The sequence below is a fragment of the Columba livia genome, chromosome 3 (assembly GCF_036013475.1).
Source record: "Columba livia isolate bColLiv1 breed racing homer chromosome 3, bColLiv1.pat.W.v2, whole genome shotgun sequence".
In the NCBI taxonomy this organism is placed as follows: Eukaryota; Metazoa; Chordata; class Aves; order Columbiformes; family Columbidae; genus Columba; species Columba livia.
Genome location: NC_088604.1, coordinates 1,235,016 through 1,248,819, shown reverse-complemented (window position 1 = coordinate 1,248,819; position 13,804 = coordinate 1,235,016). Strand labels below are relative to the sequence as shown.

The window sequence follows — 13,804 nt, the reverse complement described above, 5'->3', positions numbered from 1 at the left end:
GGGTCAGTTCTGGGCCCCTCACGCCAAGAAAGGCCTTGAGGTGCTGGAGCGAGTGGAGAGAAGGGAACGGAGCTGGTGAGGGGCTGGAGCACAAGTGTGATGGGAGCGGCTGAGGGACCTGGAGGATCAGCTGGAGAACAGGAGCTGATGGGAGACCTTCTGATCTCCGAACTGCTTGAAAGGAGCTTGGAGCCAGGGGGGGTCGGGCTCTGCTCCCCAGGAACAAGCGCCAGGAGCAGAAGAAACAGACTCAAGTTGCCCAGGGGAGGTTGAGGTTGGATCTGGAACAATTTCTTCCCCAAAGGGCTGTGGGGCATTGGAACAGGCTGAGCAGGGCAGTGCTGGAGTCACCATCCCTGGAGGGTTGGACAGATGGAGATGAGGTTCTCAGGGACATGGGGTAGTGATGGACTTGGCAGTGTGAGGTTAATGGTTGGATTCAATGATCTTGAGGGTCTTTTCCAACCAACAGGATGCTGTGATTCTCCTATTGAGAAAGCAGGCCTGGGGCCTGCTCCCTCCCTTGCTGGTGGCTGCTGGTGGTGGCAGCAGGACCAGTATTCCAGAGGTCGGCAGGTAGGAGGGCACTAGGAGAGGATCACTGTACTGGGGAATCCTTTTGAAATTCCAGTCAGGTTGAGCTTTGGTGTCATGTCCAGGTTTGCTCTTCCTCCCCGTGATGCTCTATGGTGCACAAGTGTTCAGCCCTGTCCGGAGTCACTCCTGGGCACCTTTTGCTGTGTGCAGAAGAGACTCTGCATCAGCAGATTCGTACTTTGCCTCTGTCCCTGTGCTAATGTACACAATGGGTATGTGCGTTTAGGATGTTGCGGTTTAAGCCCACAGGCAGCTCAACACCACACGGCTGTTCCCTTGCTCTCCTTCCTGCATGGGATGGGGGACAGAGTTGGGGACAAAAGGGTAAACCTCGTGGATTGAGATAAAGACAGTTTAATAGGACAGAATCATCTCTGCTAGTAAAAACAGACTGTAGCTGGTCCCCTCTGACTATGCTCTGACCCCTTTCTCCAAAAACATTGCTTAACCCTAATGCTTTCAGCTCTCTCCCTGTTGCAGAAAGGCAGGGGCTGGGGGGCTAAGCCACCCTACAGCGAGTTTCACCCGCTGCAGGGCTCCTATTAAAGCTCGTGAGCTTTTCTCTGGGATTGTTTCAACAGATGGATAAGAAAGAGTCCCAGACAAAGCCGCCAGAGTTGGTCACTGCAGTTCGTGATATAAAATTTGTGTCTCTCTGTGCTTCAGGCGCCTCGTGAGTTGGAGCTGTGGGAGGGCATCTTGGCTCCCGCTCAAGGAGCAGCTCCTGCTCGTGTCCTGCTGGAGAGGGGCCAGAGGAGCCCCAGGAATGACCCGAGGCTGGAACAGCTCTGCTGGGGACAGGCTGAGAGAGTTGGGGTGTTCAGCTGGAGAAGAGAAGCTCCGGGGAGACCTTAGTGTGGCCTTTCAGTGCTTAAAAGGGGCTGAGAAGAAAGATGGGGACAGACTTTTGAGCAGGGCCTGCTGTTTTTCTCCCCATCCCAAGCAGCAGCTTTGCCAGGTTCCACTTTCATACTCTGCTACAGGCAATGGTGCGATTTACAGGAAAATCTCTGGGCTGCCTCGATAAACAGGAAACCACAGCCCACCCTGTGGAGCAGGGACTATAAAAGAGAGAGTTTGGGGAGTGCTGGGATCAGCCTGGGAGCTGCCGAGCACCCGAGGGAGACGGTAGGACCTCGGGGATGAGCTCTGGGAGGGGGAGCCGGGGATCAGCAGAGAGCAGGGATCTCATTTGTCTTCTGCTCTGTATTTCACATGTTTTCCTTCCTGTTGATTGAGAGATGCCAGGGAAGGAAAAAAGGGGGTTTTGGGCAGGAGGTGGGTGGCTTGACCAAACTCATAGCTTTTTATGAGGACATAACCAGGAGGACAGATAACGGCAAAACGGTGGATGTGGTCTATCTTGATTTCAGTAAAGCATTTGACACAGTGTCCCACGGCATCCTTGCTGCTAAACTGAGGAAATGCGGTCTGGACGATCGGGTAGTGAGGTGGACTGTGAACTGGCTGAAGGAGAGAAGCCAGAGAGTCGTGGTCAATGGGGCAGAGTCCAGTTCGAGGCCTGGATCTAGTGGAGTGTTCAAGGGTCAGTGCTGGGACCTGTGCTATTCAATATATTCATCAATGACTTGGATGAGGGAATAGAGTGACTGTCAGCCACTTTGCTGGTGACACCAAGCTGTAGGAGTGGTGACACTGGACGCTGTGCTGCCATCCAGAGACCTGGACAGGCTGAAGAGCTGGGCAGGAAAAATGTAATGAAATAGAACAAGGGCAAGTGTAGAGTCTTGAATCTGGGCAGGAACAACCCCAGGTTCCAGTGTAAGTTGGGGAATGACCTGTTAGAGAGCAGTGTAGGGGAAAGGGACCTGGGGGTCCTGGGGACAGCAGGGTGACCATGAGCCAGCACTGGGCCCTTGTGGCCAGGAAGCCAATGGTACCTGGGGTGGGTTAGAAGGGGGTGGTCAGTAGGGATTGCTTCAGCAGATGGATAAGAAAGAGTCCCAGACAAAGCCTCCAGAGTTGGTCACTGCAGTTCGTGATATAAAATTTGTGTCTCTCTGTTCTTCAGGCACCTCGTGAGTTGGAGCTGTGCGAGGGCATCTTGGCTCCCGCTCAAGGAGCAGCTCCTGCTCGTGTCCTGCTGGAGAGGGGCCAGAGGAGCCCCAGGAATGACCCGAGGCTGGAACAGCTCTGCTGGGGACAGGTGAGAGAGTTGGGGTGTTCAGCTGGAGAAGAGAAGCTCTGGGGAGACCTGAGTGCAGCCTTTCAGTGCTTAAAAGGGGCTGAGAAGAAAGATGGGGACAGACTTTTGAGCAGGGCCTGCTGTTTTTCTCCCCATCCCAAGCAGCAGCTTTGCCAGGTTTCACTTTCATACTCTGCTACAGGCAATGGTGCGATTTACAGGAAAATCTCTGGGCTGCCTCGATAAACAGGAAACCACAGCCCACCCTGGGGAGCGGGGACTATAAAAGAGAGAGTTTGGGGAGTGCTGGGATCAGCCTGGGAGCTGCCGAGCACCCGAGGGAGACGGTAGGACCTCGGGGATGAGCTCTGGGAGGGGGAGCCGGGGATCAGCAGAGAGCAGGGATCTCATTTGTCTTCTGCTCTGTATTTCACATGTTTTCCTTCCTGTTGATTGAGAGATGCCAGGGAAGGAAAAAAGGGGGTTTTGGGCAGGGGGTGGGTGGCTTGACCAACCTCATAGCTTTTTATGAGGACATAACCAGGTGGAGAGATGATGGCAAAGTGGTGGATGTGGTCTATCTTGATTTCAGTAAAGCATTTGACACAGTGTCCCACGGCATCCTTGCTGCTAAACTGAGGAAATGCGGTCTGGACGATCGGGTAGTGAGGTGGACTGTGAACTGGCTGAAGGAGAGAAGCCAGAGAGTCGTGGCCAATGGGGCAGAGTCCATTTGGAGGCCTGGATCTAGTGCAGTGTTCAAGGGTCAGTGCTGGGACCTGTGCTATTCAATATATTCATCAATGATTTGGACGAGGGAATACAGTGACTATTAGCAAGTTTGCTGGTCACACCAAACTGGAAGGAGTGGCCCAGGCTTTTGAGTTGGGGAGAGGAGTGACTCAGGTTGGTGTGTCTGCTTGGTTGGAAAGCAGTACACACAATACTTGAAGACCACAAACAAAAGGCTTTTATTTTGCAACTTTGCCCAAATGGTGCCTGATTTGTTGGCAGAAGAATTTATATTATTTTAGGTTGAATTTGATCCATGCTGGGCGTATCAGAAGGTGGAGCTCTGTGACCTCGAGCACGTTCCCCACCTCCTGTATGGCCAGCCTAGTACATGGCTCCTTAGCTTGTCATTGATATGGAAATGACAATTCACCCAATACTGAATTTACCATCTTCCTGTGGCTGCATGAACTGTTTTTTCCACAAGGTTTCAGCCACTATCCTTATCAGACTCTGACAATCCGTTAGCCTGCTCTCCATCCTTCCACATCTCCTTTGTACCAGCACTACTGTGGCCAGCAGGCCCAGGGCAGTGACCATCCCTGTGCTGGGATCTGGGAAGGCTACACCCCAAATCCAGGGATCAGTTCTGGGCTCCTCACGCCAAGAAAGGCCTTGAGGTGCTGGAGCGAGTGGAGAGAAGGGAACGGAGCTGGTGAGGGGCTGGAGCACAAGTGTGATGGGAGCGGCTGAGGGACCTGGGGGTTCAGCTGGAGAACAGGAGCTGAGGGGAGACCTTCTGATCTCCGAACTGCTTGAAAGGAGCTTGGAGCCAGGGGGGGTCGGGCTCTGCTCCCCAGGAACAAGCGCCAGGAGCAGAGGAAACGGCCTCAAGTTGCGCCAGGGGAGGTTGAGGTTGGATCTGGGAACAATTTCTTCTCCAAAGGGCTGTGGGGCATTGGAACAGGCTGCCCAGGGCAGTGCTGGAGTCACCAGCCCTGGAGGGTTGGATGAGGAGATGAGGTTCTCAGGGACATGGGGTAGTGATGGACTTGGCAGTGTGAGGTTAATGGTTGGATTCAATGATCTTGAGGGTCTTTTCCAACCAACAGGATGCTGTGATTCTCCTATTGAGAAAGCAGGCCTGGGGCCTGCTCCCTCCCTTGCTGGTGGCTGCTGGTGGTGGCAGCAGGACCAGTATTCCAGAGGTCGGCAGGTAGGAGGGCACTGGGAGAGGATCCCTGTACTGGGGAATCCTTTTGAAATTCCAGTCAGGTTGAGCTTTGGCGTCATGTCCAGGTTTGCTCTTCCTCCCCGTGATGCTCTATGGTGCACAAGCGTTCAGCCCTGTCTGGAGTCACTCCTGGGCACCTTTTGTTGTGTGCAGAAGAGACTCTGCATCAGCAGATTCGTACTTTGCCTCTGTCCCTGTGCTAATGTACACAATGGGTATGTGCGTTTAGGAAGTTGTGGTTTAAGCCCACAGGCAGCTCAACACCACACGGCTGTTCCCTTGCTCTCCTTCCTGCATGGGATGGGGGAGAGAGTTGGGGACAAAAGGGTAAACCTCGTGGATTGAGATAAAGACAGTTTAATAAGACAGAAAGGAGAAGAAAGGAATAATGATGATGATAATAATATAGAATGTACCGAACAAGTGATGCACAATGCAATCGCTCACCACCCACTGACTGATGCCCAGCATGTGCCTGAGAAATGACCCCACCAGCTTTCTCCTAGTTTCCATGCTTAGCCTGACGTCACACGGTGTGGAATATCCCTTGGGTCAGTTGGGGTCAGCTGGGTGCCCCCAAGGAATCCCCTGGGCCATGGCCCATCATAACATACCTTAAAGCCAAACTGTTTTCCTCTTCCACAGCCATGGCTTCACAGGAGGACACACAAAAGCATGAAGAAAAGGCACGTCTTGCTAAAAAACTGCTGGCAGAAGCATGTGAGAAGGAAGGACTGGATGCTGGATACTGGCTGCCCAAACTGTCGGAGCTACTGGGAGTGAACTCCAGAGAAGCCCTGAAACATCTGCAATATGAAGACTACCTGAAGCTGGAGTGCGCAGTACGGCAACCATGGGAAACAAAGGCGCTCCAAAAACTCCTGGAACTAACAGACAAGAAAGCAGCCTCTGAGAAGATGGCAAAGGAGAGACAAGAAGCAGTCAAGCTGCTCCTGAAGGAGCTGAAGGAAATGCACAACAGCTGCAGCCACAGCAAGGACGCTGTAAGACAGAAAGAGGAGGCTCTGTGGAAAGCCATGGGGATTCCCAAAGAGTCCTGGGCCCTACCAGAGAACTCAATGATGGAGGTGCTGGGGAACATCCATAAGCAGCTGGAGCAGCAGGAGTCGTCAGTGGGCAGGGCTGAGAACGTCTCGGACGCGGAGGTCCTGATGCGGGCGTCGGGGGGACTGGCCCTGCAGGGCATTTACAAAACCAGCAGAACTGCAGACGTGCTGGCAAAGCGAGAGCAGCTCATCAGGGTTCCCAGTGGGTTCAAGCTGGCAGGTCCGGAGCAAGGGTCGCTGTTCGATAGGAAGGAGTTCTCCTCCTCTGCAGCAGAAGCCACTTTCACCAAGTCCATGGAGCAGCTGGGGTTCAGCATCAGCGTTTCTGCCAAAGCCGGATTCTGGGGGTTTAATGTTGAAACGGGTACAGATTACAGTAAGTCCTTGCAGTCAGAGGACACCCGTCGGTCCTGCTCTGAGCAGAGCTACATTTGCACCACCAAGTACCTGTACATCCCTCTGGCCTCCTGCTACTTCCAAAAGCATCAGCTTCACCTCTCAGATGCGGCCCTGCGGGAGCTGCAAGACATCGAGCATCTTTTGAGCATCACGGAGGAAGCAGACAGGCCTGACATGCTGAAGAGCAGGTGTGGGAGCTTCTTTGAGAGGTTTGGGTCCCACATAAACCAGGGTCCCCTCCACTTTGGGGGGATATTCTGGTGGAAAGCATCTACAGAAGGTTTCAGAGCTGAGCATCGGAAAGAGATGAAGCAACAGGTATCTGAAGCGCTGGACTCCTACGTTGTGGCCAGTTATGGCATCTTCAGTGGCAGTGTTGACGTTTCGAAATCCAGTTCACAGGCTATTTTTCAAGGAAGAGATGGAAGAAAGAACCACACGGCTGTTCAGCTCTATGTGACCAACACAGGGGGCCCATCAGAGACGGATTCTCTTCCTCAGTGGAAAGCGGGACTTGAAAGTAACAACAGAACCTGGTCTGTTATCGACCGAGGCTTTCAGCTCATCCCAGTGTGGGATATAATCCTGTCCAATCACAGCAGTGATTTTAAGTCCAGCTATCAAGTGAGCAGCAGCCTCAGGGCCGCGTACGAAGCGCTAACGAGCCTCCGTGTCGACACCATGTTTGGGGAGGAAGTGGCCAGTGCGGTGGAAGAGGCCAGAGCTTTCATGGAGCGCGTGAAGGCCTGGGAGGTGCCGGGGGATGAAAGCAAACTGCTCACGCTGGTAGATTTCAAACAGAGTCTGAATGAGAAAACCAAAAGCCACAGTGTCTGGATCAACGTGTGCCTGTCGGACAAAACGCTGCAGGAGTTCCTGCTGAATACTGTTCGGTTTTACCAGAAGTCACCTCCAGAAAACACCATCTACATCAAGTCCCTGTTGAGGTGCCTCCTGGATCCTCACAGCTATTCTGTCGAGGACTTCCCCAACTCTTCCCTCATTATGCAATGGATCTTCCATACTGAGCACCCGCTTCCTGAAACTGCCCGTGTGTCTGAGCCTGAAGATCTCACCAAGACACTGCTGCAAATGAAGGACTACATCCAGGAAGTCACCTACGCGCCAGAAACCTCTGCATCTGCCATTCATGAAGCAAAGATAAAAGCCACCGTGACTGCAAGCCTGGCTGTTCATTCCTTACTGCAGTTTCTCCAGGACAGGGCACAGAAAGACATGGAACTGTTGGTGCACGTCATTACAACCAGCACAGGATACCAGGTGGAAAGGGGCACTTTTCAGCGCCTCCTTGGACATCCAGAACTGAACTTCATGATAAATGAAATGGAAAAGGGACAGAAAGAGTATCTGAGTCTGAAGGAGCGAGATGTGTACAGAGCTCAGGCCTTCCTGCTGCTGACGGGCCTGACTGTAACACCCAACTACAAAGGGGTGTCCCCTGAGGAGAAGACTGAGCGTCTAGTGTTCATGGAAGATCACATGAAAGCCCTATGGAGCACAGAGATAAAAACTCTCCTTGAAAAGCACAGTTCATTGACAGACTGGGAGGTGCTGGAACGGGACTCGTGTTCCGTCATCGATGGGAGCGTGGAAGACACGTGTGACGATCTCAAGAAACACAATATAACCAAAGACATGGAAGACACTTTTCAAAGAGTAGAACCTTCCAGTCAGTCCAAATCCAAATCAGACAGCAGCAAATCCAAAGCAAATCAATCCATTGCAAACCAAGAGTTCCTCCACTTACTTAAGCGCTTGGGACTAGAAAGTTGGTATCCAAGAAAAATGGGGACAGAAGATTTCCACATCATATACAAGACATCTTTACATGACAGCCAGCCCAGCAAGGACAGTGAACTACCCTTTTACTTCTTACAAAAGCTATTAACCGTGGATTATCGGGTGAGGTACCTGACTTGCAAGGACGAGAGCGACCCAGGACTCACATCTGTGCCAGAACCCACAGAGCAAGAGCACGAACCCTCGGATTCCTTTGACGACTTTTTCATGGATTTGGAGAGAGAAGTCCCTGAATGTGCCAGCAGGGAGAGTCACGTGCACCCCATGGACCTCCAGATGGCAATTTTCCATTGCGCTGATGATTTCATGAGACAGTCCATTGCAACAAAGCTTGCCTTCTGCCAGTTTGCACTGCCCCTCCTGGTCCCACACCCCTGCACTTCACACATAGAGTTCCCCCTCTGGTCCCTCAGCCAAATCAAAAGGAGCTGGAAAGAAGTCAAGAAGTCAGGAAAACAGGTCCAAAGTAACAGTTACAATAACAAACTCATGTATCAGGCCGAGACCCCCATCGTGTCCTTCCTGCGGATTGGCAGTTCTCCCTCCTCTTCCAAGTCTCAGATTCTGAATGCTCTGCTGAGCAAACAAAGACATGACACTTTTTTCCACCGCCATTGCAAAGGCAGCACCAGAGAGTGTTTGCTGATGAAGGGTGTTGTGGAGATCTCCTGGTACTGTCCCCGGGGCAGTGACGATGACAGCTTTGACTGCTGTGTTGCTTTCTGTAACCTGCATGGAGACGCAAGGGATCACGAACAACAGCTGCAGTTTTTACAGGAGATATCCGCTGTGACCGTGGCTCTCGTATCCGAGACTGATCAGAGTGACAAGAAAGGGATGAAAATTTTACGTGAGCTGTGGCAGTCGCAAAGGCCTTTGGTTTGTCTTTTCACCGAAAAGGAGAGCGTTGCAGCTGGCCGATCCAGCCAAAACATAAGAATTGGTATCAAGAACAGAAACGAGGCAGAATTAATGGGCGAGCTGACAAAAACAATCAGGGGTCTCCTGGCAGGGTCTAAGACGCTTTTCAGCCTCGACGCCTGCCTGGACAAAGCTCGCAAGCTCGGGTTCTTAGTCGATGAAGATACAGAGGCGTGTGTGAGAGCCAAAGAAGAGGCAACGGCGCTGGTGAAGCTTCTGAAGAAAGAACCGTTGTCTGAGATCAAGTCCCGGCTACTGCCTCTTCAAGGAAAACTGTGGTACCAGTGGTGCAAAAGTGACAAAGAGCTCACTCGCTTGCAGGAAAAGCGGAACAAGAGCATAGAGCATCATCGGAGTGAAATCCAATCAAAGAAGCTGTCGATAAGAAGAGAGCAACTAGAGCAAGCATTCCCCCTCAATCCTCTGATGAAATCAGTCCTTGTCTTTCTCCACTCACAGCCAGCAGATACCAAGAAATACTTCCTGCAGTGGATGAAGGTCTTTATGGATGACCTCTCCTCTGATAGCCTTGGTGACCTGAAGAGACAATACCACCAGTTATGGTCTCGAGTCCTGGCGATAAAGAAGAGCAATGAAAAAAATGATCTGAAACAACAGTTGCAGAGAGATTTAGAGGCCCTCTCCAATAAAATGGACGATTCATCAATTGGCCTTGAGCATATTTTGAGAGAGGTCGGGCAGATTTATGAAGCTCTGGAATCAACGAACTCAAAGGAAGAATATGTTGTCAAACTACCTGAAATTGCAGCTGATCTGATGGTTTCCGGGTATCCCATTGAGCTGATGGATGGTGATGCTTCTTACGTACCATTACAATGGGTCGGAGCAATCTTTGACAGATTAATTGAGAAGCTGGGGGACAAACGAGTATTTGTTCTGTCAGTGCTTGGCATCCAGAGCACAGGGAAGTCAACCCTGTTGAATGCCATGTTTGGTCTTCAGTTCAACGTCAGTGCAGGGAGATGCACCCGGGGAGCGTTTATGCGGCTAATTAAAGTGGACAAGAAGGCGCAACAGGATCTGGGCTTTGATTACATGCTGGTTGTTGACACAGAGGGACTCCGCGCCATAGAGGTGGCCAATAAACAGTCTCTCCACCACGACAACGAGCTGGCCACCTTTGTCATTGGCATCGGCAACATGACTCTCATCAATATCTTTGGAGAAAATCCTTCCGAAATGCAAGATGTCCTTCAGATTGCTGTGCAGGCTTTTCTGAGGATGAAGCAAGTAAAACTTTCTCCAGGCTGCGTGTTTGTGCACCAAAATGTGGGAGAAACGACTGCCAGGGAGCAGAACATGGAAGGACAAAGACGTCTGCAGGAAAAGCTGGATGAGATGACCCAGACAGCTGCCCAGCAGGAATTCTGTGATGTCTCCTCCTTCAGCGATGTCATCCGCTTTGACGTGAACACCCACATCCATTACTTTGCTCACCTGTGGGAAGGAAACCCCCCAATGGCACCACCCAATCCCACCTACAGCCAGAACGTCCAGGAATTAAAGAGCAAACTCCTCCGAGCAGCCAAGAAGGAGGCACACGGCAGCATTTTGAGGCTCTCGGGCTTGAAAGTTCGAATCAGTGACCTCTGGAATGCTTTGCTGAATGAAAACTTTGTTTTCAGCTTCAAGAATTCAGTGGAGATTGCTGCCTACAGGAAACTGGAAACCGCATTCGGTCAGTGGTCCTGGCAGCTGAGGAGCCACTTCTTAGACCTGCAAATGAAACTGGACAATAGAATTCGGAACGGGGACTTGCAGGAGGTCAGCAGAGAACACCTTGAAAATCAAGTGCGAGAGACGAGTGAGGCCATTAGTGAAGACATGGAAAAGTTTTTCAGGGAAGACAGAGACTGTGAGATACTGGTCCAGTGGAAAGGCAACACGGAACTGAAGCTGAAAGACCTGAAAGAATCTCTTCTTCTTGAGACTAGAAAGAAATGTGAGAACCTTATAGAACTAAAGAAGAACCAGTGTAAACTGGAGGAAAGGAGGTCAGAATATGAAAAGGTGCTCCTGGCAAGGAGCAGGGCTTTGGCTCTGCGTCTGAAAGGCCAGAGCCTGAGCGAGAGGGAGCTGAGAGACAACTTCATGTCTCTATGGGCAGAGTGGATTGCTGAAGTCTCCTCTGCTGCTCCCCCTCCAGAACAGGTTGATATCGATGTGCAAATAGAAAATGTCCTTCTAGATCGCTTTAAGGAGCTCAAATTACATGAACGAATCAGGACATTTCCCAGATATCGAGAGTTTTCTGTTGACTTGGAGAAACATGTCGCTAAGAAAAAGAAATGGCTAGGACTCAGGACTGTGAGTTTGGATAATGCTGATGAGGACAGCATACACCGCATTACAGACAACATCATAGCCAATGTGTGGGCAAACATTGATAAGAAGGAAAAGGAGAAAAGGGATTACAGTCCAAGCTTTATTCATGAAATTCTAAATGAAGTAGAGAAGGGTATGAATTCTGTCCCTGACAATGCAAAATACACTTTTAATAAAGATTACAGAATAGATTTATCACTGTATCTGTGCCAAAAGGCAGCTGGAAGGTTTAAAGCCATGCATGAAGCGTTCCAAAGAGCAAATGATCCAGTCGTCTACCTGGAGAGCAAGAAACAAGATTTCTTCACATGTTTCCAGATTTCCTGCCAAGGAGCCACTTCTGTCACAACATTTGCGCTTTTCCTGTGTGAGAAGATCAGCCCAGCTCTTCGCCAGGCGGTCTATGAGAGGACAGCCCTGGCCATAGCTCGAGACATGAAGGGCAAAATCCCAGACTTCAATGGCAATAGATCGTCTCTGGAGGTCTGCATACTGAGATACCTGGCAGAAGAAGAAAAGTTTGAGAATTTCAAGGAGTACCTTTATTTCCCAAGAGACTTTTTCCAGAGTTACATCAAGACACGTGTTGAGACCTACTGCTTAGACAAGAACAGGAGGCTGGAGAGGTTCTTAGATGACTCCCTTACTCACTGCTATGAGAGAATCCAGTCGGCTGTTTCTGCATCAACCAACGTTGTCAAAGACAGAAAAGACAGAAAAGACCAAATCTCTCTCTGGCTGGATGAATTTTGCAGGGCACTTGGAGAGGTGCTGAGCTTGCCCAGAAGGGACCTGAAGGGCATTGAGCATCAGGAGGTAACAGACATGGAGTTCCTGAACAATGCCATGGCACAAGCACTGGCTCCTCTGAAAGATCAGCTCAGGGAGGAGTTTGCTGGAGCTAATATGAGCTGGTTTGAAAGGCCGCCCCACACGATCCTGGCTGAGCAGTTTTCAGGGTGCTGGGAGCAGTGTCCCTTCTGTGGGGCGGTTTGCACAAACACCATGCCGAATCACGATGGAGACCATCGCGTTGTCTACCATCGTACACAAGGTTTGACGGGATGGCACCGGGTTAATACAGACAATCTAGTTATTGATATTTGTTCTAGTAGTGTTGCAAGTGACCGTGAATTCAGGACTGGTGAAGGCACATGGACCCCCTACAAGAGATACCGGGATGCAGGACCTCCTTATTCCTCTTGGAGCATTCCTCCTGATCCATCCATGCTGGCGTACTGGAAATGGTTTGTGTGTCGTTTCAGGACAAAGATAGAAGAACGACACAATATGAAATTTCATGACACAGGAGAAATCCCTGAGTCGTGGCACAGAATTACAAAGCAGGAAGCACTTGAGGAACTGAAGAAGCTTTAGGTCAAGTTGACATGAAGAACCGCAACTGCTTTGCATTTTAGATGACCATAGTACAAGTCTGTCCACAAAATATTGTTATAATGACTATGATCTCAAGCCACATGAAGAAAACTATATCTAGCTGCTCACAAAGATGGGTGAAACGAGGTGTGCTACTCCTGCCATTGCTCAGAAGTTCCCTTGCTTCAAAATAAGTTCAGAATCCTCTTTCCTTCTTGCCATGAGCATTTACCTCCGCTGTGCCTTAGAGCAAAAAAGAAAAACCTTCCTGCAGCGAGCGGTCCTACGGCCAAGATTAAGACCAAGAGCCAGGTGAAGAGCAAAGGCAGCATTAGAAAGTACCGGTTTTATCAGCTGCTGCAAGACAATAAGTGACACGGCAAGGCAATAGTTTTCCTGCAGTGAGCACTTGTCACACTTAAAGAAAGGGCTGTGGGACAGAATCACTGAGCCGAGCCGTTCCCACGCAGGTGCCTGGACCTGGGGAGCTTTCCTCCAGCTCTCGGCCGGGACTGCAACTGCTCTTGCCGTTGATTCACTGTTAAGCAAAAGCCTTTGTGTGACCAACGTGGAGAATTACGTTCCTCCGCGTGTTCCCCGGCAGCCGTCGGCCGTGTGTGACGTTGGTGTTTGTGCGGCCAGGACAGGCTGGTGGCAACGGAGCCGTGGTCTGGAGAACGTGTGACCAGCTGGGCCTGCACCCGTGGGCTGGTCGGAGGTTTTTTCTGCACAGTTCCTGCAACGCCGCTGGAAACCCAAGGCCCGAGCCCCCCTGGAGAGTTGCCCAAAGCCGTGGGTCAGGATAATCCCCCATAGTCTTTGCTAATAAAGTGTTGGAGCTGGACAGGGCTGGTCTCTGTATCCTTTATTTTCAGGTGAGCCCCAGTTGTGTGTGACTTCAGCGTCTGGGCTGTGAAGACAGGCGGGTGGCAGCTGGGCCGTGGTCTGTGGAAAGGTGTGTGGAAGGAGTGTCTGCTCCTTTCAGGGTGTCTGCTCAAGGACCTTCTTGAGCGTCTCAAGGGATAATAAGAAGGGGAGGAAGCCACAGAGCAGAACAGGGAGTTAGACAGATGTGCCCCGCAAATGAGAAGGGAGGCGGTGGTGGGAACCCAGCCTGGTCAGTCCCACTGATGGTGGCTGGGAGGCTGAGAAGGTTTATTCCAG

The 13,804-nt window shown here is 51.0% G+C and overlaps 1 protein-coding gene across 5 annotated transcripts; it reads left to right on the top strand.

The window, feature by feature from the left end:
* Nucleotides 1–563: 563 nt before the first annotated feature.
* On the top strand, nucleotides 564–13,484 carry LOC106146087 (interferon-induced very large GTPase 1-like). 5 transcript variants are annotated; one of them, XM_065055458.1, is made up of 3 exons: nucleotides 564–1,725; nucleotides 2,630–2,764; nucleotides 5,355–13,484. In XM_065055458.1, exon 3 carries the CDS (start codon nucleotides 5,357–5,359, stop codon nucleotides 12,638–12,640), a length of 7,284 nt encoding a protein of 2,427 aa, XP_064911530.1. In that variant the 5' UTR covers nucleotides 564–1,725; nucleotides 2,630–2,764; nucleotides 5,355–5,356; the 3' UTR covers nucleotides 12,641–13,484. The 5 variants fall into 5 exon arrangements, with proteins under 5 accessions (XP_064911530.1, XP_064911531.1, XP_064911532.1 ...); XM_065055459.1 differs by lacking the exon at nucleotides 564–1,725 and adding an exon at nucleotides 1,862–2,143; XM_065055460.1 differs by lacking the exon at nucleotides 564–1,725 and adding an exon at nucleotides 2,177–2,379.
* Nucleotides 13,485–13,804: the final 320 nt, after the last annotated feature.

Excerpts from the sequence above, each read along its gene's own strand:
- LOC106146087 (XM_065055458.1), top strand. The coding sequence starts at position 5,357 with ATGGCTTCACAGGAGGACACACAAAAGCATGAAGAAAAGGCACGTCTT.